Raw genomic sequence first — 24,333 nt, 5'->3', positions numbered from 1 at the left:
CTGTACGTTCACCTGTTGAAGATATATCGCACTCTCTAACTGTGCATGAAGTATGGCATGCTACGATAGATTTATGTGATAAGTTTTACAACCTCCGATGTTTTTTTTTTTTCTCTGTCATTGGTCATGTTGTTTTTCTTTCATCATTCACATTTGTGGGTCGCTGAGATTTAATTTTTGTTTGTGGGATGGCGCGGCTTCGTCGCCTCCCTGAGAGGGGGCAACGGAGCTTTTCAGGACCTTCATTAAAGTTCTTTGTCTGTCTGTCTCTCTGGGATGGCCAGGCCATTCAGTGCCCTTTTCTCTCTCTCTCTCTCTCTCTCTCTCTCTCTCTCTAAGGCTCAAATTATTTAACAAACAAGAAAAACCGTTATAGTGATGCATAATGCTTGGAACGACGATACATTTGTGGTGCTCATTTTCTGGATGAATGGTCTCGAGAATTATTATTATTTGATTTGAAAACACATCCACAGGAAAGGGAAAGCGTGGAGCAAGGCTGGCAACTGCCACCCGAAGGGGCACGACGCCTGCCTACTCTTCAGAAAGGAGGAATTTGCCCCCTTTCTCAGGAAATCCTCAGGCACCTACCTGCCTGAGGATTTCTGACATTAAACTGCCTCTATAGCGCCGGTTGAATTCAGTTCCACAAGTGCAACATGTGTGCTTAAGTAAATTGGGAAGTCGTCTAGCGTAATTCTTGTTGACTCGCAAAATGGTATACATTCTAGTTTGATGTCCGCTTCCGCCTCGTCCCAAATTCCGTTGTCTGCTTCAGGCGATATAAGTTTCTGTTCGGTCCGAAAGTAACGCTTGATGTACTATCATCCTACATTCAAACGCGGACAAATCGAAAACGACTAGAATGTATTGTTGCGTTTCCAGGATCGACAGCATTTGTAATAGTAGTGGCCTAATTCTACGGAGTGATTGCATGTCGCACTCCCATACAACTATACACGCAGCAAGATTCCTGTTCTTTTATTTATTTCTCTTTCTTTTTTTTCTTCGCGTTTTAATTTACGCCGATAGTACATTAAGCGTTACTTACAGGCTAGACGGAATAGGATACATATATATTTAGGCCATCCCGTCTTAAGCGCTTTCTGTGAGCTGAAACACGTCGCTGTCTGCGCATTCTATGTCAGCGAAGCTACTGGCAAATACCTTACGCTGTACTTTACACTTGTCTTATATTTAACTCCTTTTTAGAACACGTCCGCAATGGCGATAGCTGAAAAACTAAAAGGGTAAGCTGCTCCTGCAGTCAAGATGATATCTTTTTACCTCACTCGAGCCAAGAGAGCGCGAACAAAGCACTACACATCCTTCTGGTAACAGATTAAAACAGTTAGAGACAGTATAAAATCCCGCAGCTGAATGCCTTACTATGTCAGCGTTTCTACAACTAATCTTTCCAGCTACTGCACTGTCTAAATTGCAAGGAAGGGCAGTTAGGTTCCACTATGTGAAAAAAAAAAGAAAAGGCGCCCAGTTAGCAGTTTTAAGCACAGATATCCAAAGGGCCATTTAACCTCGTCTTGCCGTTAATGTAGTCGCACGGATAGCGTAACCGTCGTATCGGCTCTACTGCCAAATAATTGTTTCCTTTAAGAGTAGATCATATGCTGAGCTTCCGGGTGGTCAATCGAGGAGATCATTAGTGATGCCCCCCTTATTTCCACCACAATGAAACGAAACCAGATTGCCGGGTCACTTTCTGTCCTGTCTGCTGCCGCCAGTGTACACACTGCTGCACTTACACGCAAGCAGGTGTTCCCGTTATTGTCCATTATTGAAGCAGTGTTTGTCCCAATTACTGGGTGCCTTCCGCGTGTATTCAGAGCGAGCTCCTTTGCTCACTGTTTGCGCAGGTGTTTCCGGTTACGATGTCCATGATGGCGAGTTTCCTGTCGGCGATCGCTATACTGGGTGTGCCTTCGGAAAGTTTCATTCATGGCTCCCAGTACATGGTCAACTTCATCGGTGTCATTGTCGGCATTATTTTGGCAGCCCACGTGTTTCTGCCAGTGTATTACGAGATGGACATGATCAGTGTGAATCAGGTGAGGCCAATGTTGCTCGGCTGCTGCCCGTAGAGGGTATAGTGACAACGATGAAAATATTGAAGAAAATTTTCACCCATGTTTGTAGAAGATATAAACTATTCCGAACCTGCTTTTCGTTTCCTGAAAACAAGTTAAGCAACTACACCATCTGTAGTATTATAACGCATGTGTCAGTGATATTTTGATACCATATACTATAGAAACAACATGCTTCGGCTTTCTTTTTCTTTTACTTTAATCGTACACAGTAATAATTTCTACACACTCAAATATGTAGAAAGGCATACAAGGCCATGAGGAACAAACAACCTTGATGGTCAAATTTTTTTTACTGTGATACAACAAATGCTTGCATGTGATTAGTTAGATTTGTGAGGTTAAGTATAGTATAAAGATAGTTCATGTGGCTATTTCTGTTATTTCCACCGTTTCAGAGGGCTATTCTTGTTATTTTCATGTTCGTTTATTTTTGCTTTTGTTTTTTGGTGGTATAAATACTCTTTCTTTTGTACTCTGACTTTGTTTTGCACTGCTCATTTCTGTATCTTGCGTGCTGTTTTGCGGTACCTGCCTCGTACCGCCTGCCTGGAACGCCGTCAGGTTGTTTCTACAGCTCTTAGTTCATGTAGCCAGCCAGAAGTGTCAGGCAAACGAAGCGCCTTGGAAGTCAATTGACTGTCAACATCTGAAAGCCGTGCATAAATCCATCCTTATCAGCACTAAGGCCGATACAGTTTCGAAAAGCGCGAATTCTTCGAACACGAGTTTTTCTACTCCGAGTAAGCTACTTCGCATTTCGTATATTTATGACGTTCCTTGACGGTTCAAATTATGGCACCACTATAACAAAGACATTATTACGGACGCAACGCCATGCAATCGTTGATCTCAAACTCAATTCGTTCATTCGCCCCTAGAAGTGAATACACTGTGCAGCCGCTTCCGCTAATAGGTGATTAACAGGAGCTTTTTAAACGATGAGCTCATAAGCTAGTCAGAAGTAAGGAGAACATTAAAGCTTCTGTCCCTCTTAAGTGATCGTGCGGTTGTAGTTAGTCTGTCCCCACCTTTTGCAACGAGAAAACAATCCGCTTGACGAGCTGCACGAATTCAAAATACAAATATATACATTTTTTTAGCTTAAGCTTCGTGGTGATTTACTCATAAGGAACAAATTACTATTGTTCGTAATAAATATTGTGATTTTAGGGAGCCTTCGTGTTTGAATCCTAAAACTGAATTCGCCGTGCACTGTATGAAGTGCTTACACTATTCGACATTTCTTTTTCTTCGCTTGCTCTTTCTCATGCAGTACCTGGAGAGGAGGTTCCACTCTGTGCTCATTCGAAAGCTTACGTCCGCCATGACTACATTCCAAATGGTAATTTCTACTTAACATTTGAATATTTATTTGTGCAAAATTCACCATTTACTTCTTTTTATATATTTCAGTGTTTCTACATGGGAGTGGTACTCTACGCTCCCTCACTTGCACTCGGGTCAGGTGAGTGCATTCTCTTTGATTGGCACTTCGTATTGACAACATTCGCATCAATTATATCACACGTCAAAAGCACAATAAAGCAGCCTTAGTGCAGTGGATCGAACGCCTTTTGATTGATTGATTGATTGATTGATTGATTGATTGATTGATTGATTGATTGATTGATTGATTGATTGATTGATATCAGTATCTTTTCATCCATAAGTAGAGTTGCATAGACTTGTAGAGAGAAACTGCACGGTTGGGAAGGAACGCAGGCATTCAAATAACCCATCCTTTTTCTCCTCGACACTCCCCCTTTCGAGCATTAGGACGCCAGAACATATTTTCTTCCTGCGAGCCTGGCATTTGCAGTGAAAAACGTACGCTCTCGCATTGGTTCAACTGCATTGTAACGAAGCTTGCCAGAATACCGTCGATGATCAGGATACATGAAGAGTGGCTGAAGTGAGCGTGGCTCTCCTGGCATGAAGTGTAATTCTTCATATGGTGCTTGACATTTTTGCCGCTGAACTTGAAGTTTCAGTCACTTTGCTTGTTCTAAGTGTGTCATATCTGTTGTATCACAAAAAAAATTAAATTTGCGTAGCTTGCACTGGAGGCGCAATGCTGAAGCGACAGAGGAGCTGATGGGCACCTAGCTAGTCCTGGCTTTTGTTATTTTGCCAAGTTTTGCAAAGTTTTCACGTCTTTTTTTTTTTCTAAGTTATGTGCAGCTTTGAGATTTTAACCGTATTACCAAGTTCATAGCCGATGTAAAGTGTTTTGCGGAGTTGCCATGTCTGTGCACTGTATAAGCAAATGCTATTTGGTTACCAATCAATTTTCGAAATGTATTGATTCGGTATCGATTGGCCTACACTATGCATTGCCATGCTCATCCGGGGCACTACCAAGCAGTCTTTCCGAAATTTATTAATTATTGATCAATTATCGATTACCTATTGGTTTGGTATTATTTGGTTATCAATTAGCGATTGTTTAATTATGATTGGCACAATTATCACTAGCTTACCTAGGCTTACAAATGAACCAAACTCTGCATAACTACGCTTCAACTGCATTAAGCTAAGTTTAGCGGAATTCGCCTTGCTTACCGGGGCGTATCGGCCCCGGGTAAGCTTGAATTATGATTGACACGTGTTATGCACCGCTGTTAAATACTATAGGTCTCTGTTGATCCTCGGGTGAACGAGCGATTGCGCTTGACGCGGAAGCCGTAATTTTTCTCTCTTTAAACCTTCTCCACGCAGTGACAGGCCTTCCTGTGTGGCTCTCCATTGTACTGAATGGAGGCGTTTGCGCCTTTTACACGGCAATTGTGAGTACTGACACATTTTATTAAAGTTATCTCTCTCGAGGTGTCCTCTGATAGTTTTTAATGCTGCCACTACTAACAGAAACAAAATCCTAAGAACAATTAGTATTGAAGAGACACTGAAGAGAATTACTATAGAAATAAATCTGAAAGCACGATAAAACGAAGGGCTACTCTTAAACTTTCACTCTGAGGACCTACACACTTGACGTGATTCTATGAAATTAACTCTTAAGACTGCATCGCAGAAACGGAGAGAAATCGACACCTCATGGTGGGCAATAATTTTCAACATGCCAACTCAAATCGATGTCAACTTCGGTCGACTTCCCAGCTTGCGCGTGTGCCGCCAATAGGATGGAGCTACGAAACGATAGCTCAGTCGAACCTGCTTTTCGTTTCTTCGCAAGCGAGAGCAAAATTTGCGAGGTCTTGTAGTAAGTGTGCGTGTACTAAGTTGAAGGCGCACAGAAACCAAACTAATGTTAAGTTTATTTCGACTTTTTTAACCCAGTTATAACTAATTTTGCGGACACGCACGATTCACTTCCCGCAGAATTGTCTTTTAGACTCGTAAAACTGAAGTAACTTTCACTCGATTGCGGTGTCGAATACATTCCTTAAGCTTTTATCAACACTGAGCTAGCCTGGCTCACTCGCCGCTGAGCCCATTTTACGGAGATGAGGCAATTCATAATTTTTTTCTTATTCTGTCGTCAATTCACAATTGCAAGGAAATACATTTTAGTAGCAGCATTTAGACAAATTGGAGTTAATTTTTCAATTCCTTAAATCATTTCCCTCTGAGCATCCCTCTCTTGGGCAATGCATGTGACAAGGATGCTTGCACAGCGGTTGAAGCGTTTATAATTGTTTCAAAGGAATATTTAGTTGATTCGTTATGTTATTTTCTATTCCATTAATTCTTGCCGTATTAATATTTAAGTTGTTAATCACCTTCATCTAATTTCATTCGGGCCAATCACCCATAGTGGGTATGAGCCATATAAGCAGAGGGTAAACAAAGAAATTTAGGACAGACCGTTCATCAACGCCTGCTTAGGATACCACCAGTAGACTGCAAGAGCATGTGGTACTAGAAGGACCGAGAATAGAGCGAAATGAGGCCTCACGCCTTTTCCTCGCATATCATCCTATACTCAACTCACGGGCCCGCTATAACACGTTTATAAATAGTGGCAAAAGACGCTCAGGGGAAGCAATTGCGGACCCAGATTGCTCGGCAGAATCCGCCTTTATAGCTGACACATTAACCAACCAGCCAACCAACCAAGCAACGTGAAAGTAAGGATGTTCAATCATCATCATTATCATCATCACCATCATCATCGCTACTGCACTGGTTACGTCCTGTACAACAAAACTTCCTTGAACACCTTTCATTTTTTTAAAGTTCACGTGATAAATATATAGTCCCAGGCTCCCAGCTCTCGCCAGATGCCTGTTTCGAGTCGGTAGATTGGTAATGTAGCTCAGGATATCACAAAGGCATTCCTATTTCGCAGGGGGGCATCAAAGCCGTCGTTTGGACCGATGTGATACAGATGGTGTTGATGCTTACTGGGATCTTCATCGTCACCATCCAGGTAAGGAGACTTCTGTCGAAACAGCCAGACGATAAAAACATATCGAGCTTACAGCTTGTCACGCTGACGTAGAAAAGCTGGCACATAACTTTATTTCCAACGATTTCTAGGGAGTCCTTCGGGCGGGAAACTTAAACTAGACTTCCGACTGTTTTTCGAACGAAAAACGGCCAAGAACACCCGCCGATAAAAGAAATTTCCTAATGAGGTAAAGACTAAACATCAAGAAGGACGATTTATGAGCCGCTTTCTGCCTTTGTTTTATACCGTCTGAGATATTGCGCAAGCTCGGTTGTTCCGGCTGTCTTGCGTTTCGGAAAATAAAATTAAAATAATTGTTTTTAATTGAGCCACGTTCGTTTCGAGCACCGAAGCAAGCTATATGTCTATCAGAAATTTATGGCTTCAAAGTACAGGCATATCTAAAATTGTTATATCCGCGAGAATCAGCAAAACAATATTCTTCTGAGAACCATCATTCTCTCTGCTTGTTTGTTTGTTTTAGAGAGAGCGCACGTGTAATTATCAGCTCTCGCATTACGCACATGTACCAAAAGATCGCTTATCTTATCGAACGCGACTTTTTAGAAAGAAGAGTAAACGACCTCCACAGAACTGTTACATTTATTTAATTTATTGTCCTCCGAACAAGCGCGAGAGATCACTTTATTACCATCAAATCTTTTTTATTAAAAAAAAAGATATAGTCACCTTACGATGGTGCCAGTCGCATCTTTTTGCACAGTAGTGATAAAAAGGGGGTAATATTCCGGGATAGGAAGTAACGTCTAAACTTCAGAAAATCAAACGTGAAGAGAACGAGCAGAAGCCACGCGCGTTCATGAAAATGTCTTACGGGCACAGAGCTTCCAGCATTGATATTCACTTAATTTGATTTCTCTCAGCACTAGCTGGCGCACGAGAGCAATTCATCAACATGACAGTGAATTAACCTCTCCGCCGAACGCGTCTGTGATCTTAGTAATCACTTTTCCTATCACTAGGCTTCTTGTTGCTACCCAATTTGCACAGCGACGGTATCATCGCCAATATTTACGTCAGAGGCCCGCGTCAACTATAGCAATGCAAAAAAATATATATATTCCGAAATGCCGAAGGTTTCATTGAAACGGTTCGACACCTACTATTCCCTGGGTGCAGAAGTGTGTTTTATACTCTTAAAACGTAAGTAACGTTCACTCGATTACGGTGTCAAATACATTCCTTAAGCTTTTATCAACAAAGAGCTGGCTAGTCCGGCTCACTCGCCGCTGTGCCCACTTTGCGGAGAAGATGAAACAACTAATATTTTTAAATTATTATTCTGTCCTCAATTAATAAGTACAAGGAAATACATTTCAGAAGCAACATTTAGACAAAGTGGAATTAATTTTTCAATTCCTGAAATTATTTCCCTCTGAGCATCCTCTCTCGGGCAATGTCACAAGGATGCTTGCTCAGCCGTTGAAGAGTTTATAATTGTTTCAAAGAAATATTTAGTTGATTCGTTATGCTATTTTCTATTCCTTTGATTCTTCGCCAATTATTTAGGTTGCTCATTGCCTTCTTATAATTTCAGCAGCGCCAATCACCCATAGTGGGTTTGCGCGCCATAAAACAGTTTAGGACAGACCATTCATCAACGTCTGCTTACAATGCCACCAGTTGACCGAACAGGTCAAGCACAGGTAGATAAAAAAAAACATTTGTCATGCCGCCGCCCTCCTACTATCGTTGTCGCCCTGCTTCTGTCATCACACACACGCTCGCTTCACACACGAAATTGCTCGCCTGTTGGTAAATACGGCAATGCTTTGCAAAAGCCAAACGGTGCTGGATAGCCAGTTGGCTGTAAAATTGTTCAAATAACATCGATACTCAGAGTGCGTGAGACCTGCATAACTTTTTTTTTCTTGACAAGCTGTCATTGAAAAAAAGTTGCAGTGGCTTAGCTCGGCTATGCCAGGATATACGTAGCGTTAGCAAAGGTTCAGCTGATTATTCTTAGCTTTCCTGGTTGTCTAGATTGTCAAGGATTAGCTTGATTGTCATGCTTACTGCTGCTCCAATGACACACACGCGGTATACGTATTATGTGGCACATGTATATAGCCTTCTTCTGTTCATTCCTCCTACGCTCAACCGCTAATTGCCAGGCAACTACTTCGGGATCCGATGAGTCAAGCTTCTCCGTTCTTCTGCGCTGTTGAGCAGCATTTGCGCTCTCCTTCTCCATGGCTATACCACACTGGCTACGCTGCGCTCCGCAACACCCCAACGACCGCCGCTTCGCGTCGGCGCCTGGCACCGCGGCTTCCACCGCGGCACCGGGGCTCAAACGCGAGCAGTATCCGCTTGTTTACACCACCATAGTTCACCGAGCTCAAAAGCCGTCATGCCACACCACTACTACTGCAACGATTTCCGCCACTAGAACAAACGCTACAATAATAAAGCGTGGCCGGCGTGGCCCAGACACCGCCAGACATTCAACGCGGGCTAAACGATTCGCTCCCTACGCACGTAGGAGCTGCGCTCGACAAGGTCGCTGCGCCCGGTCCTGGAGATAAGAGAACCACGATCAGCAACTAGCAGCCGTCGCGCAGACCAGTGCCTCAAAAGTCCCTAAGCGATTATGTCCCTAGGCACCTAGGAGCTCCACGATTGCCATGACAACACGTGTTAAGCGGAAGTTACGTGACCCGCAGTACCACGCCCCCGCTGTACCTACTAGCAATTGTGAAGTCGCCGCCCGAGCAGCTCGGTTGCACGCAGCGCGAAGTGGTTTCGCGAGAAATGTAAAGAAGAGAGGAGAATCTGCCACGACAAGATGGCGGAGTAACGCCAACTTCCGGCAACACTTGGCTTCACAAAGAGGGACGTCAGGGCCCCTCCTCAGTTTTTTTTTTCCTTCCTCCATGAGCTCAGCTTACTATTGCACTGTCTCCAGACCAGCCAACCTTACTCGGCTAGAAGACAACCGACTAAACACGCCAAAGTCAGTGAATGAAGGCATAGAAAGATTCGCTTTAATGAAGTAAATATGCGCCGTCCAGCGCATATTTGTTGCATTGAGAATATTTATGTACCCTTTGCGGCTTCAGTGCGTAATTCCGAATAGAACAGAGGCGGACACCGGCACATTTGTAGTGGTAGTACAGATGAGGCAACACACAGGCCGATTTGATATATATAAAATTAGTGCTGCCCAATGTGAAAGCTATCCGACAATGCAGCAGCAGCATCAATAAGAAAATTTCGGGAAGGTTCGCCTAGAATGCTTCGCTTTAATTCATGCTAATTCATGGGTAGAAATATGCGCGTTTGACATTTCACGATTCTAGGCAAAGCGTTCCTGACGGCTGCCTTCTGCAGATATTCGCAGCTTGTTTTTCTCTTTTGCGATAGCAATCATACGGAAACTCCAGGCGACCTTTCGCCATCCGCGTCGTCATCCCATCCGCGTCGTCATCCCCGTAGCGTTCAGTATAGAGTTAAGTATATCTATGTTTTATCTTTACCTATGTTGCATATGCAAGGTAGATGTGATACTACTCAAGCAACAAAGTTCCTCACACCAACTTTTATACTATTGAGTAAATTATTCCTCAGAATTTTAAAGATTGCAGCGCGTTAACAAATGCCATGAAAGATTTCATTCACAGCACACGCCTTTTATCTTACATCTTCTCAGGCTATTAAAAAGTACATAACAATATTCATGCTTACAATCTCAAACTGACGCAATTTCTCTGGCACCGCGCTTTACGGGCAGTGCTGTGACGTCTATGCGATGTCATTACAGACCCTACACAGCGTTTTAAAGCATTCAAAGGTGCCTGAAATTTTGGCGCACCCGGTTATAGTTAAACACCGTCCGAAGAGACCATCGCTTAACCTTGCTATCCCGATCAGTGCTTCGCCTTTCGGGCGAAACTGCACATTTTTCGGCAGCCTGACTGATGACATTCTGCAGCATTGCTGGAATATTTATAATTTCGACTGCCATCACACTTAAGCTCAACGGTTTCTTTATGTTCTTTTAGGCAATTAAAAGAAAAAAATTCAGCTATGTTCTCGCCAAGAAGAAACGCCGAAATATAGAAAGCCTTCGCATAACAATCTACCTCGTCGAATGCTAATAATAAAAATAATTATAATCGACCAGATTTTGCATCCCTCCAGTGGAGGCGTAATGGCAAAACTCGTTTAACCCGACCCTTGCCTGAAGTCCAGGTGGTCAACAATTAATCTAAGATCTTCGACTACAGCACCTCTCATAGCCCCTGCGTAACTTTTGGTTGCTACAAGTCAGTCAATTGGGTTTTGTATGTCACGATTACAACGCTGCGAGGGACACCGCTATGTGAACGCTGATATGATACATGAAAGTCGCAATTTCGCCCGAAAGGCGAAGCATCGATTGCGATAGCACATTAGTAGAGAGCTATACGAAGCAAGGATGGTAGTTTAATGGACCGTATAAAGTTGTAATCAAGGAGTACAGGAGGCATACATGAATATCTTGGCAAACATCTACAGGAATTCCACAGCTACCTTGGTTCTCCACAAGAAAAGTGCAACGTTACCTATATCAAGAAAGGGATCAGGCAAGGGGACCCAATCTCTCCAATGCTATTCACTGCATGCTTAGAAGAAGTATTCAAGCTCTTAGCCTGGGAAGGCTTAGGAGTGAGGATCAACGGCGAATATCTCAGCAACCTTCGGTTTGCAGATGACATTGTCCTATTGAGTAACAATGGAGACGAATTACAGCAAATGATTGAGGACCTTAATCGAGAAAGTGTAAGAATTCGGTTGAAGATGATTATGCAGAAGACAAAGATAATGTTCAATAGCCTGGCAAGAGAACAAGAATTCAGGATCGCCAGTCAGCCTCTAGAGTCTGTAAAGGAGTACGTTTACCTAGGTCAATTACTCACAGGGGACCCTGATCACGAGAAAGAAATTTACAGAAGAATAAAATTGGGTTGGAGTGCATACGGCAGGCATTACCAAATCCTGACTGGGAGCTTACCACTGTCGCTGAAAAGAAAAGTGTACAATCATTGCATTCTACCGGTGCTAACACATGGGGCAGAAACTTGGAGGTTAACAAAGAAGCTCGAGAACACGTTAAGGACCGCACAAAGAGCGATGGAACGAAAAATGTTAGGCGTAACGTTAAGAGACAGGAAGAGAGCGATGTGGATCAGAGAAAAAACGGGGATAGCCGATATTCTAGTTGACATTAAGCGCAAGAAATGGAGCTGGGCAGGCCATGTGATGCATAGGATGGATAACCGGAGGACCATTAGGGTTACAGAATGGATACCAAGAGAAGGAAAGCGCAGTCGAGGACGGCAGAAAACTAGGTGGGGTGATGAAGTTGGGAAATTTGCAGGCGCAAGTTGGAATCAGCTAGCGCAAGACAGGGGTAATTGGAGATCGCAGGGAGAGGCCTGCGTCCTGCAGTGGACATAAATATAGGCTGATGATCATGATGATGATAAAGTTGTAAACATTCGCTTACTAACTAAATAGACAAGCACGGTGTCACGCGCGAACAGGCAAACATGACCACATCTCGCTCGATGACCGCGGAAACTCGCTGTGAAAACGCCGGAGTGAGAAAGCGCGCCAGCAGCAGCGGGCAAATTGAAATTCACGCTGTCTCTCGTCTCGCTTCAACGCGAACTAAACGTCGAAAGCACAGCGCATACGAAGCTACCGGCACTCGGCGCATGCACTTCGTGCCCATCGCAGATCGCTTTGAAGATGTGGCCCGCGCGGGCACGCACTTCGCGTACATGTCAGATTGCTTTCAAGATACGGCGCCCGCGCGGTCGTGCAGTGAGCAGCAGCCGACGGAGCAGAACACAACCCCTCCCTCTCTGTCGCCTCGCCCCTGTGCCTCGGCGCGAAAGAAGACCGCGCGCTTCCGGCCTGCATTCCTCCCTCGCGTGCGCTACATTGAGCCCCAATTGCCGGCTCACCCTCGACCGCTTTCACTCGCGCACACAGCGTACGGCGCGCGGCAACGATTTCATCGCCGTTGGACTTTATACGGAACCTCACGGCGACGGCGACGCGGATGGCAGAAATGTGCTTGGAGTGTCCATATACTTAGGATCGCAATAATATGTGAACGCTGTTGCTATGTGGAGGGTCTTGGATGAATTTGGCCACTAATGATATTTGACGTGTACAGGCATTTTCGCATTCTACCCGCCTTGAAATTGCGCTGCCCCGTGCTGGAATCGAGCCATGTATTCAATGGCAAAACGCGTTGAGCGATCAGTTGTGGTTGAGCATACTAGATAAAGTAGACTTGTCGCCACTATTACGTTGGAAACAAGAAGGCTGAAACATTGTTTTGCGTTGTTTTTTTTTTCCTCCAGGGCTTGATTATGACGGGTGGACCTGCTGCAGTTTTTGACACTGTCGACAAACGTGGACTACTGGAGTTTTTTGAGTAGGTATATGCGCATCACGACCAGCATAAAGACATTATACCTAACAATCCTAACAATGCCTAAAAATAATGCTTCTGCAATGCGCGACAAATTTTCTAACATGTTTATTTTTAAAAGAAAAATGTCTTTATTTTTAGTTTTGCAACGTCTTTATTTTTATTTGAAAGAGGCCTGGTTGTTTTCAAGCATAAGAGATCCGTGTGCATGTCCCGCGAGAGAAATTGAAAACTCTCACATCACTGAAAAGGAGTACGCAGGTTGCCTGCGAAGTAACCCAGGAAGCACCCTCGGCAAGTTGCCTTGACTGTATCATAACAATAAAATTTTTCTACGACTTCATTCGAAAGCTTAGAGCACTTTTTCAATAATTCCTATCCGCCGCGGTGGCGACGGTACCCAAATGGCTGCGGAAGGCAAAATTATCGTGTAGTTAGTTTAGATTTAGTTTTAGAGTTAGGTAGACGTTAAAGTATCTCTAAAGCCCTCAACTGAGGCGTCTCTCATAGCCTCAGTGTTGCTGTGGGATATTGAACGTGTGTGTGTGTGTGTGTGTGTGTGTGTGTGTGTGTGTGTGTGTGTGTGTGTGTGTGTGTGTGTGTGTGTGTGTGTGTGTGTGTGTGTGTGTGTGTGTGTGTGTGTGTGTGTGTGTGTGTGTGTGTGTGTGTGTGTGTGTGTGTGCGTGTGCGTGTGCGTGTGCGTGTGCGTGTGCGTGTGCGTGTGCGTGTGCGTGTGCGTGTGCGTGTGCGTGTGCGTGTGCGTGTGCGTGTGCGTGTGCGCGTGCGCGTGCGTGCGTGCGTGCGTGCGTGTGTGTGTGTGTGTGTCTGTGTGTGTGTCTGTGTGTGTGTGTGTGTGTGTGTGTCTGTGTGTGTCTGTGTGTGTGCCTGTGTGTGCGCGCGCGTTGCGAGAGTTAATTTGTAGACAAGTAATCCTCTGGGCAATCTTCTCCTGCATGCTACAGTTTCTATTGCCAAAGAGACAACTGCACACCTTTAGTCGCATCTCATGCTAAGCCACTGACAAATTCTGACAGAGTCATGAGCTCAAAGTATAGCAGTGCGCCTGTTGTGCTCTTGCTACACTCTAAACACACCGACCTTTTGAAAGGTGCACATATGACATTTTTATAGCTACGTAAGCGCTGCCCGTTAACTTAATTACTTAATTAAATAACGGCAGGAGCTGCGCGTGCTTCGATAAATTGGTTGTTTTGCTGGGTCTTAATGTAGCATCAATGTTAAACATTGCAGGGGAAACGTAACATATAGTACCATACTTGATGTTCTACATAATTGTAGCGTGACACCTGGCGGCAGAATTTCGCAGTGTTTGCTTTTGTTCCTTTTACAACAGTTAGGCCTCATATTACTTTATAGGCCGCATTATGTAAAGGGACAGTAAAAGAAAAATAATTTCTGCCGTATTAGTAAGTTAACTTTGAGCAACACCAAAAAACAAAGCTTCTTACAGTTAGAAGCGTCGTAAGCCAGAAAATGCGCAATAGCGGAAGGCTGGTGACGATGCCATCTTGAAGTTCCCGCACTATAGCACGCCGCGATGTAGCGGATTCTCACGGCGTTTTACCTGGGGCAGTAAACGTTTAACCGCTAAGTGTGGGCTGCATTGTATTCTATACGAGCCAAATACTGAACTTAGCAAGTGTCAAGAACTTTTAGTGAGCCACGGCGGGCCAAAACACTAAAAAGCGTTTCGAAAGTACCTCGATAATAAGAAAAATATAGAGTTTCAAAAGAATATTTGATCAGCCTAGCTGATACCGTGTTTTTAGTGCTTACGGTGGTGTATTCAGAGCAAGCGTATATGCTAACCGACTATTCCTCCCTGCTTCCCGATGGCAAGCACGAGCTTCGACTTTCAGAAGACCTTCACCTTCTGGAACGTGGTCATCGGCAGCTCTATCACCTGGAGCATGGGATTCTGCACCAACCAGAGCATGATACAGCGCTTCTGCGCCCTCGGTTCCATTCGCAAGGCACGCACGTGAGTTTATAAGCTCAGAAAAACGGGGGTGTTCGATGACCCCATTTCGTCAGAACACAATGCCACGGGTCGGTATTCCTGCCCTGGTAGTCACCGCGCAGATAACCTCGATCTGGAGAGTAGACTGCATGCCTTTAGGATGATAGTTACTTCGACTGAGCAGGAGCGTATGCGGTTCACTGAATATATTTATCAATCTCCTTTAGCGCTGGTCATCGACGACGAAGGCAGCCCCAATATGGGGACAACGGACACTACAATTTGTGCGCATGAGGTGTCAAAGACTGTATTAGTCAGCTGCTAAGCATGAGTTCGTCCGTATGATCATAGCCTGCTCATTTTTCGGTCGTTGTCGTTTATTCAATACACCGATCAATTGAATAATCAATTTATTAGTATTCTAGTCTAATGTTCAGTCAATATTTTTTTAAAGTGAACTGTAATCATGTGACGATTTCAATTTGGACATCAATTTAGGATTTCAATTTGAGCATCACAATTTAACATGAACAGTAGCGTTTCGTCGCTGCATAAGTTCCAGCACTAACGCTGTTGTAGCACTAACGCTGTTGAAAAGGATCTACTGTCATTGTGATGGTTCTGCAGACACCGGAAGCGGCCGTTTCGCCACAACTTGTAAACCAATCCACCGCTTGAAAAATGTTTTATCATTAAGGCGGCACAAAATTTTCCAGTGCCAAGCGACTCTAGCAGTGGCCGAGTGGCGAAGTGTTATCGTCTGTCATCATTTTTAGTCAGCGATGCGCGCGTGCCGATGCACCTTTCATATCGCAGGCTCGCACTCGCAGGGCGCTGTACATCAACATGCTGGGCGTCGCAGGAATGATGACGCTAGCTGCGTTCTGTGGCTTGGTGCTTTTCACGCTCTACGAGCAGTGCGACCCCGTCAAGGCATCCATTATTAACAAATATGACGAGGCAAGTAAAAAAAGAAAATCTCCAGCCCTTCCACTGTCCAGAAAATGGGGGTAAGCGGAGCTTGTCGTGTGTGTATTTGACCTGTCTGGTGATTTTCTTTCTTTCTTCTCTCTCTCTCTCTCTTTCTCTCTTTCGCTCTTTCTTCCTTTCTCTCTATCTCTTCTTCTTGCTTTCTCTCTCTTTCTTTTTGTCCCTGGTCATTGAGCTTGGACCCTTTCTGCACTACCACCAGGATAGGCCCACTTTTCAGCGTGACACCCCACCACCGCCGACACTTGTGAGCCTATAAAGCTTCGCTTAAAAAACGAGTAAACTGTTTACATCATCTCTTTCAACGGCTACATACGACTTCTAAGAGTCCGGCAGAATTGTTCCGCTTGTATAGTTCAATAATTCCATGTATGTTAGACACGTATTGCCACGGGAACGTTGCGGAGCTCAAACGCAATCCTTATCACTTTTGTGAGAACTGTACAGAGAAAATAAGGGAAGCTTGTGGGAATTAAATCTTAAGCTTAATTTAGCCCCATAAGCTTAAGGGAAGCTTATGGGGTATAAACTTAGAGTTTAACAAAGAAGCTCGAGGACAAGTTAAGGACCGCACATAGAGCGATGGAACGAGACATGTTAGGCCTAACCTTAAAAGACGGAAGAGAGCGATGTGGATCAGAGAGTAAAAGGGGGATAACCGATATTCTAGTTGACATTAAGAAAAAGAAGTGGAGCTGGGCAGGACATGTAATGCGTAGGGTAGATAACCGGTGGACCATTAGAGTTACAGAATGGGGGCCAAGAGAAGGGAAGCGCAGTCGAGGACGGCAGAAAACTAGGTGGAGGAATGAAGTAAGGAAATTTGCAGGCCCAAGTTGGAATCAGCTAGCGCAAGACAGGGATAATTGGAGATCGCAGGGAGAGGCCTTCGTCCTGCAGTGGACATAAATATATGCTGAGGATGATGATGATGACGATGGGAATTAATAGATTGGATGCGGAAACGTTTCAGTAAGCTGTAGAATGTGCAACTGGTCATACTGTTAGTCTTTTGTGAGGTCTTCCTGATGTTAGCAAGTAGAGGTGGAGCTAGGCAAACAGGTTTGCCAAACAACTCATGCAGTGGCTGGCTAAAGACGAACGAGGGTTATAATGACCATCCTCATTTCGACAGCAATGATAGTACGAAATAATGTAGAGAACAGTGTTGCATTTTTTTTTCTTGGCCAACCGTAGTAACCTAGTCCAATAACACAATGAATGCTTTCTGTAACGACAGAAGGTCCCGTCGCCTCAGAGGTTCGGTCGCTGCAGAAATTCCCGTTGTAGCAAAAAATATCTACAGTGCACACCTTACAACCTCTCACCACGATAAAATTGATCTTTTAGTATATAGTATTAACGAGCTCTCTCGTAAATCTGGTACTTCGTGTAAACAGTGGCGTTAACAGCGACACCAACAAATACTAATTAGCTTATCTAAAGCCTTATTGTGTTTGCAGTTGATGCCGTACTTTGTGATGGATACATTGGATTACCTGCCCGGCATATCTGGACTCTTCGTCACAGCCGTCTACAGTGGATCACTCAGGTACGACGGGAGCCTGCTATATTGTTATTTATGCTGATCAAAAACGCAATAACTCAATACGCACCTGCTGCGCTGGAGAAGCGGCGATGGCGAGAATGGTACAAACACTACTAATAACTAGTTCGCAACGTTAGCAAATATTTTAGCAAGCAAGCAATTAATCAAATAAATCAAGGTGACTTCGCATCAGTAATCCGACACCGGCGCCTTGTTTGGCGTGGGATCGGGTATTGCTTCTGTGCTATTGATACCAAATCAAAGCAGGAAAAGTTATGTCCGCGTGTGTCAGTTGTGCTTGAGCTATCTTTATTCGTGGCATATCAGGCTTTGTACTGTTTTTATTACAGCACGATGTCGTCTGGCTACAATGCCTTGGCTGCCATCACGTGGGAGGATTTCTTAAAACCGAAGCTGAAGCTGTCACCGAGAGGTGCCATGTGGACAACGAAAGCAATCGGTATGCCTGGACAAATTGCCATTAGTTAACTTCCTGCTCTGCTACAATCGAACGTCCTTATAACAGAGAATCAATCCATGAGCAAAAAATATGTTTATTATATCTGCTATTTCTTCCCGCACGTCGGATAGGAGCGTATTTTTGAACAGGGCCGTTTAGAACACGATGCACGGGAGAAACGGGCGACTCGAAGTCAGTCCGCTCACTGGGCAGCCCGAGCTCGTGAAAAGGTGCACAGTACCGCTAAAAAAAAATTACACCATCTTCCCGTAGGGGAACCCTGAGTAGTATGCGAAGCAGCCATGGGGTCCGACTCAAGTTCCCATTAGTTTTCAGATCAGCCTGTCGCCGCTGCCATTTCGTGGCAGCGGGTCGAGCCCTCTTCTCCGCGGCGCGGTCCACGGCGCTGATACTGGCGTTGACGCTGGCGCTGTCCGTGGCACTCATCGCGGCGTTGCGGGAGGATAATGAGAGGACGAAGTGAATGATGATGAGTGGGCGAAGCACCGGGGGATCATTCGGGCAAAACGCCGGAAGCATTCTCCGGAAGCCGGAAGTGGAACCGGAAGCGGAACCGGAAGTGGACGCCGCACGGCGGAGGGAGGGAGTGACATAGCCCCGAGCATAAGATGCATCGCATCTAAAAAAACATACAGTGTCATCCCCCCCCCCCCTTCCAACACCCAATGAGCTTCCCTTCGCTCCAAACTGTAAGCTATAGCGCTGTGAGCCGAAGCAGCCTTGTTCCGTACAGCTTTCTACTCTTACTCAAAAGATTTTAGCACATACCCATTATGATGGCACCTCTAGATCAGGAACAGCGACTTTTGTTTCTTGCTCTTTTGTACCTTGTGTTTCACTCAAGCTTTACCTTCATGCGACCATCGCTTCATGCGACTCGGTGTTCACGAAGCACGTCGCTATAGAGTCTTGGTGGCGCAGTCGGTCGGAGTGTCCGTTTTGCGAGTGTGCCAAGTTCCTTTTGATCATTCTTCCGGGGCATGATTAAAGGTATTACCAGTAATCGACTACGTCGGCACGGTAAACGAACTGTAAAGCCCTTGTGAAAGCTATCGCTGAAAAAATGAGCTAACACAGGTCATACGAAATACAGCGAGCACAAGCGCTTGTGGTCGCCATTTTTTCTGTGTCCTGGGTTCGCGTCACTTTCTTTGCTCTTTAGACAATGAAGAACGACGCCGAGTGAACTCTGTTCATGTTAAATCATTTTTGCTTACCTTCATCAATACTATTTTGATTTGCGAGCACGTGTCGTGCCTATCGCTGGCCCCACAGCGTATAACGACCACCTAGCTCAGATATATACATCACTAATAGTGCTGTCGCATATCATTTCCAGCTGGCAAATATTGTTTTGCACCCGGTTTTCTTGCTACCGTTGAGACCAACCAGAACATTTTCTTTTTTTTTTTTTTTTTCAGCTGCCGGATACGGTCTCCTCACGCTGGTCATTGCATTCCTCGCCGGTAGCCTGCCTTCCATCCTCTCGGTGAGACCGCCTTTAGACCGCATTTACGCTATTTAAACAAAATCGCGCTCTTATTTAGCGCTGGAAAGCGTTCAAGCGTTCTTTGTGGCTCTTGAACATTCTTCGGTAAGTCCTCCCAGCAGGGCCAAACCTGTAGGTCTGCACTCGTCCAGCCTCTTTTGTGATCACCGGAAGGAAACCTATGACAGCTGCAACTCGACGCGCCAATAACCGATGATAGCTTCAGTGCTACACCAAGATAGACCGGGCATGCATCGACTCGACTTGACTTCCCCGAGTGGTCGCACAGGCGCCTCTCGACTAAAGCAGGCGATGCGCTTCGATAACGCTGTTCTGACATTGATGAGGAATCGCTCGGGAAACACCCTCACCCCGGTAAATTCGAGTCGACGCTGAGAGTGCGTGGTTACAAGAGAGAGAAAACAAGAAGAGGAAAGGCAGGAACGCCAACCAGATGGGTGTACGGTATGCTTTCCTACGCTCGTGGTAAGGGAAAGGGGGAACAAAGAGAGGAAAAGAGGTATAAAGTGAGCATTGCGCGCATGCAAGACGCGCAGTATAGGACTCCAAACGATCACTGAGGCCGGTGCACACAAAAAAATGCAGTAGCGCACGAACAGCCTTCTGTGCCAGCGACGGATGTGGCCAGGGCCCAAGGTTGGACCTTGGCGATATCTGTGGCTGGCATATATTTCTGGAATACAGGGTTCCCATGCGCAGTTATCTCTCAGTTAACTCGGGGCATTTTCTTTATCGGTCCATCACTTAGAGCTATTCATCCGTTCGTCAAAGAAATGCTAGATCAGCACTGTCATTTTGCACTCCTACACTGCTCTGCCGCTATTGCTATAAATTTAGATCATACCGCGCTTCTATTGCTCTTAATTTAGTCCCGTGCTGTTGGCAAGTTTCTCGAGGACGCAAGTGCACAAAGCTGCACGGGCCTTTATCCCGCGTATCCAAATGTAGTCTACCTTGTAAACTGCTGATCTGCACTACCGAGGTACTGCAACTAAAGAAACCCCGCAGAAAAAGCTATAAAAGAAGAGAATTCCTACATATGCTGCAGGTCTCTGTCGCATTGGTAACGTGAAAGCGTAGCGATAGATCTGGAGACCATTTCCAATGGTTGCAGGATAGCGCTGGTTCGAGGCATGTTTCGGAGTCCGTGGTGCCGTACGTGAAGGCGCCCCTGCTCTCTGAACTGCAAAAACTCCCTCCATCGATTCGATTACGCCGCTCAGGATGTCCTACATAACAAACAGCCAGGATGCCTTCAGGCCGAACGCACGTAAGCAGGGAGCTCCTGATTTCAATCAGATACACAAAAAACGGTTAAAGCTATGTATTAGACGGTATTGGCGTATTTCCAAGATAAGATAACCTCACAATCACAGACGGAGAGCTCGAGCATTCCGTTGTCTATAGGTGCTGTTCCACGCCACACCACGAAGAGCCTCAGGGGTGCCCTGGCCGTTAAACAACACATGTTCTGATAGTCAAGTCACCGCCTCGGTATCTTCGTTTCTCCGTTACACAACTAAAGCGAGACTGCTTTGATAACACAAAGTCCGTGCACTCGATTCCATGGGTTCACGCTAAATATATCCATGGTTGCAACGCACGGTGTGTAGAAAGCATAATCGCTACAATAACCACATTTTTGTTTCAGGCGTTCCCGTTAGGTCGTATAGGTGTTGCTCCAAATATCGCGACAACACGACACCGAGCCCAGAATGGACTGTTATCTAGAAGATACTGACCATTCGGTAGCTCAAGTTCAGAACTAAGTTGTCCTGAGCTAGCGGCTTTAGACAGCGTGCGCAAACGCTGCCGTCATGCGTGTCCAGCGACAGCTGTATATAGAACATACGTTCTTTCAGCAATGGCATCAACGACTCCTTCATGTTCACATACCGTGCTTGCTAATGTTTGTGCTCTGATGCCTTTTTTGTGTCGTTTTATTCAGAAGTGCCTATTTTGAATGGCTCACTAGATACTATGCACTCATTTATTTTATTATGTTAAGTTGCTTTTTGCATTGTAGTTTAATTTATTATTTATTTCACAATAATTTTATAATGCCTGCTTGTTGGCCAACACCTTCAGGTTTTAGGTGTGATTGCTTGGGAACATGGACAACTTCGAGCAATCTGAGCGGTGAAGCTGATGATGTGACCCTTTGCACTGCAGCTTGTTTGAAATAGTATTGTCACGATGGTGTTCATCAGTGCAATGGCACGGCGTTACTGGTTCATCATACTTTCTTTAACAATTAAAACTACCGTCAAATACAATACAGAGAGAGAGGGGCAGGAAGGGTTGACCAGAGGTATTTCTGGCTGGCTACTGCTTGACTACCTTACACGGGGGAAGGAATAAATGGATGGAAAGTGAAATAGAAAGGATCACAAATAAAGTAAGACCACCTACACAATGCAGCGGTAGCAATTTGGCTGCAGGCAGCGTTCAGTCTATTATGCATGCGCGTGAACACCGGGAACCTCAGAAACGCAGATATATCCTTCTACGCGGAATTCCTTTGGTACGCGGAATTCCTTTGGGTGTACTAGCCTAGGATATTTGTTCTGATAGTGGACGATTGTACATGCTTTCAAGAACTGCTCACCTCACTTGCTTCTCGACACTACAGCGCGGGAAGATCCAAAAGAAGTGTGTGAATGTCTCGATACAACTGCATGTGTCGCATGTAAAGCTGTCGGCCATTCCACTTAAGGAAGGCATATGAGTTAGTAAATGAGACATCAGTCGATAAATGCGGGATAGCTATATCAAAGGTTATAAGACAGCGAAATTTGCGTTTAACCCTACCTCCGCAGCGATACCAGAGCAGATGGAAATTCTAGACGTTCTGTCACCTGCATCTTAAATGCTGTTACGGTGTTTGCATATATCGACCTGCGCTACTGTGTCAAGGGACGGGCTGATCCCGAGCGATTACTTTTCCTACCTAGGCCACTTTTGTCACAACTGGATCCTTCGGAGGTGCCTCTGGGGCCACATTCTTCGTCGGTCTCCTATTTCCATGGTGCGGAAGCCGGGTGAGCAATTTGGGCATGCACATCTTTGCTGGTGCACTCAGTATCGTTGTGCACAGCAACTTGCTACTTGTAATGAAACTTGAAGCCAGTTATTGTTCAATGAAACTAAAGTGAGATTAATATAGACCCCCTGTAGTGCTACTTTGCTACATCGTGTCTCGTACTCAACACTAACCCGCCTCGGTGGCTCATTGGTAATGGCATTCAGCTGCTGAATACGAGGTCGCGGGTTCGATTCCCCCCGCAAAGGCCTCATTTGGATTAAGGTTAAATATCAAAACGCTCGCGTACTTATATTTACATGCAAATTAGCGAACACAAGGAGGTCAGAATTAATAGAATTAATCCGGAATTCTACATTGCACCTTCTCTCATAGCCCAACTGTTGCACTGGGGCATTAAACACTGTGAAACACTGCGCGGCACCTTGCTAGGCGCATTTCTGTTGTGCATTTGCATTCTCCGAACGACATTCTTTAGCAATTAAATCCGCCTGCGTGAAAGTGTCAGCACAACGCCCACCCCATTTTACTCGACCTATATTTTCGCCTAGGAATTGCCTGACAGCGAAACGATCGAGCTTCCTAGCTGGCAGCGTAGGCACACCTGAACACTTTCGTTACTAGGAAGAGGAAGAGAGTTCCATCACGTTGTTCCTTGGAAAACCCTTGGGTGAGCGTTGAAGTGAGAGGCAGCGCCAAGGTCAATTCGTTCGCTGCTGCTGCCCCGCTTCTTCACTCCATCGTTTTGACAGCGAGTTTCCGCGGTCATCGAGTGAGATGTGTTCATGTTTGCTTGTGCGCGCGTGACACCATGCTTGTTAATTTAGTTAGTAAGCGAATGTTTACAAGTTTATGCGAGCGATAAAACTACTATCCCTACTCCGAATAGCTCTCTACTAATTTGCTATCGCAATCGATGCTTCGCCTTTCGGCCGAAACTGCGACTTTTTTAATGGCGTCAGGAAGCTAAAAGTAGTTGTAGCCGCCTTAACAAAATTATCAACATTAAGGAGACAACGATTCCTTTGAACAGACCTCCACAGTCGTCATGGCAACCTTTGCGCTTTGTCACAAGAACATAAAGGAAAACTGGTTCAATACATGCTAAGAGAGGAAATAACTACCCAATGCGGCAACTGAGAGCGGATACGAAATTAATCAAGAGAGCAGCAAGAAAGCTCTTAAAGCGGCTGCAAACGTTTGTAGCAGCAAACGTGTAATCTGAACGTCGCTTTCTGACGAACGACTTCGGTTACCCATGTCACATGCCTGACAGGTTATGTGTTGTGTCATTGTAAAACGGTGTCGCATCGTCGTCCCAGTGCCGTCACATTTTGGCTAAATTCAGACCTCCTTACTCGCGTCAACAGAGCGAAGAACCGCAAGTTTTCTTCCGACGTGATTTTTTTCCGGGTTACTTCTGCAGGTTGCTTTACTGTCCATAGTCGCGGGCATGGGACTGTCCTTCTGGGTGGCCATCGGAGGCATACTGTATCCTGGAAAACCAGTGGCTGCCCGCACTACACTCGAGGAGTGCACGTTCAACTACACTCTCAGAGTGCCCCCTCAACGGACTTACTACTCCGGGTGAGATCTGCTTACCCCTTGTGATGGTCTGATAGCTTTCATATGTTTCCATTTCATTCATTTGTAGCCTGACAATAATAATGTCCTTGTAATTATCAAAGAGAGAGAGTTGGAAGAAAAGGCAGAGAAGATAACTAGACTTTGTCCAGTTGACTACTCTGCACATAGCAAAGGGCATGATAGAGCGAGAGAGAGAAAAGAAATATCTAAATAGATTACGTG

At 45.1% G+C, this 24,333-nt stretch overlaps 1 protein-coding gene across 1 annotated transcript in view; it reads left to right on the top strand.

Moving 5' to 3' along the window:
• The window catches only part of LOC119456957 (sodium-coupled monocarboxylate transporter 1-like), a 70,275-nt gene that overhangs the window by 24,108 nt on the left and 21,834 nt on the right, over nucleotides 1–24,333 (top strand). Inside the window, exons 3-15 of the mRNA XM_049669155.1 lie at nucleotides 1,875–2,066; nucleotides 3,382–3,450; nucleotides 3,522–3,573; nucleotides 4,827–4,894; nucleotides 6,418–6,498; nucleotides 12,900–12,973; nucleotides 14,832–14,972; nucleotides 15,782–15,911; nucleotides 17,405–17,493; nucleotides 17,841–17,950; nucleotides 19,393–19,460; nucleotides 22,436–22,522; nucleotides 23,951–24,111. Coding sequence (XP_049525112.1) covers nucleotides 1,875–2,066; nucleotides 3,382–3,450; nucleotides 3,522–3,573; nucleotides 4,827–4,894; nucleotides 6,418–6,498; nucleotides 12,900–12,973; nucleotides 14,832–14,972; nucleotides 15,782–15,911; nucleotides 17,405–17,493; nucleotides 17,841–17,950; nucleotides 19,393–19,460; nucleotides 22,436–22,522; nucleotides 23,951–24,111 — 1,322 coding nt within the window. The remainder of the gene's footprint in view (nucleotides 1–1,874; nucleotides 2,067–3,381; nucleotides 3,451–3,521; nucleotides 3,574–4,826; nucleotides 4,895–6,417; nucleotides 6,499–12,899; nucleotides 12,974–14,831; nucleotides 14,973–15,781; nucleotides 15,912–17,404; nucleotides 17,494–17,840; nucleotides 17,951–19,392; nucleotides 19,461–22,435; nucleotides 22,523–23,950; nucleotides 24,112–24,333) is intronic.

The sequence above is a fragment of the Dermacentor silvarum genome, chromosome 6 (assembly GCF_013339745.2).
Source record: "Dermacentor silvarum isolate Dsil-2018 chromosome 6, BIME_Dsil_1.4, whole genome shotgun sequence".
Taxonomy (NCBI): domain Eukaryota; kingdom Metazoa; phylum Arthropoda; class Arachnida; order Ixodida; family Ixodidae; genus Dermacentor; species Dermacentor silvarum.
The sequence above is the reverse complement of the archived record's forward strand: the minus strand, read 5'-3'. Positions and strand labels throughout refer to the sequence as shown.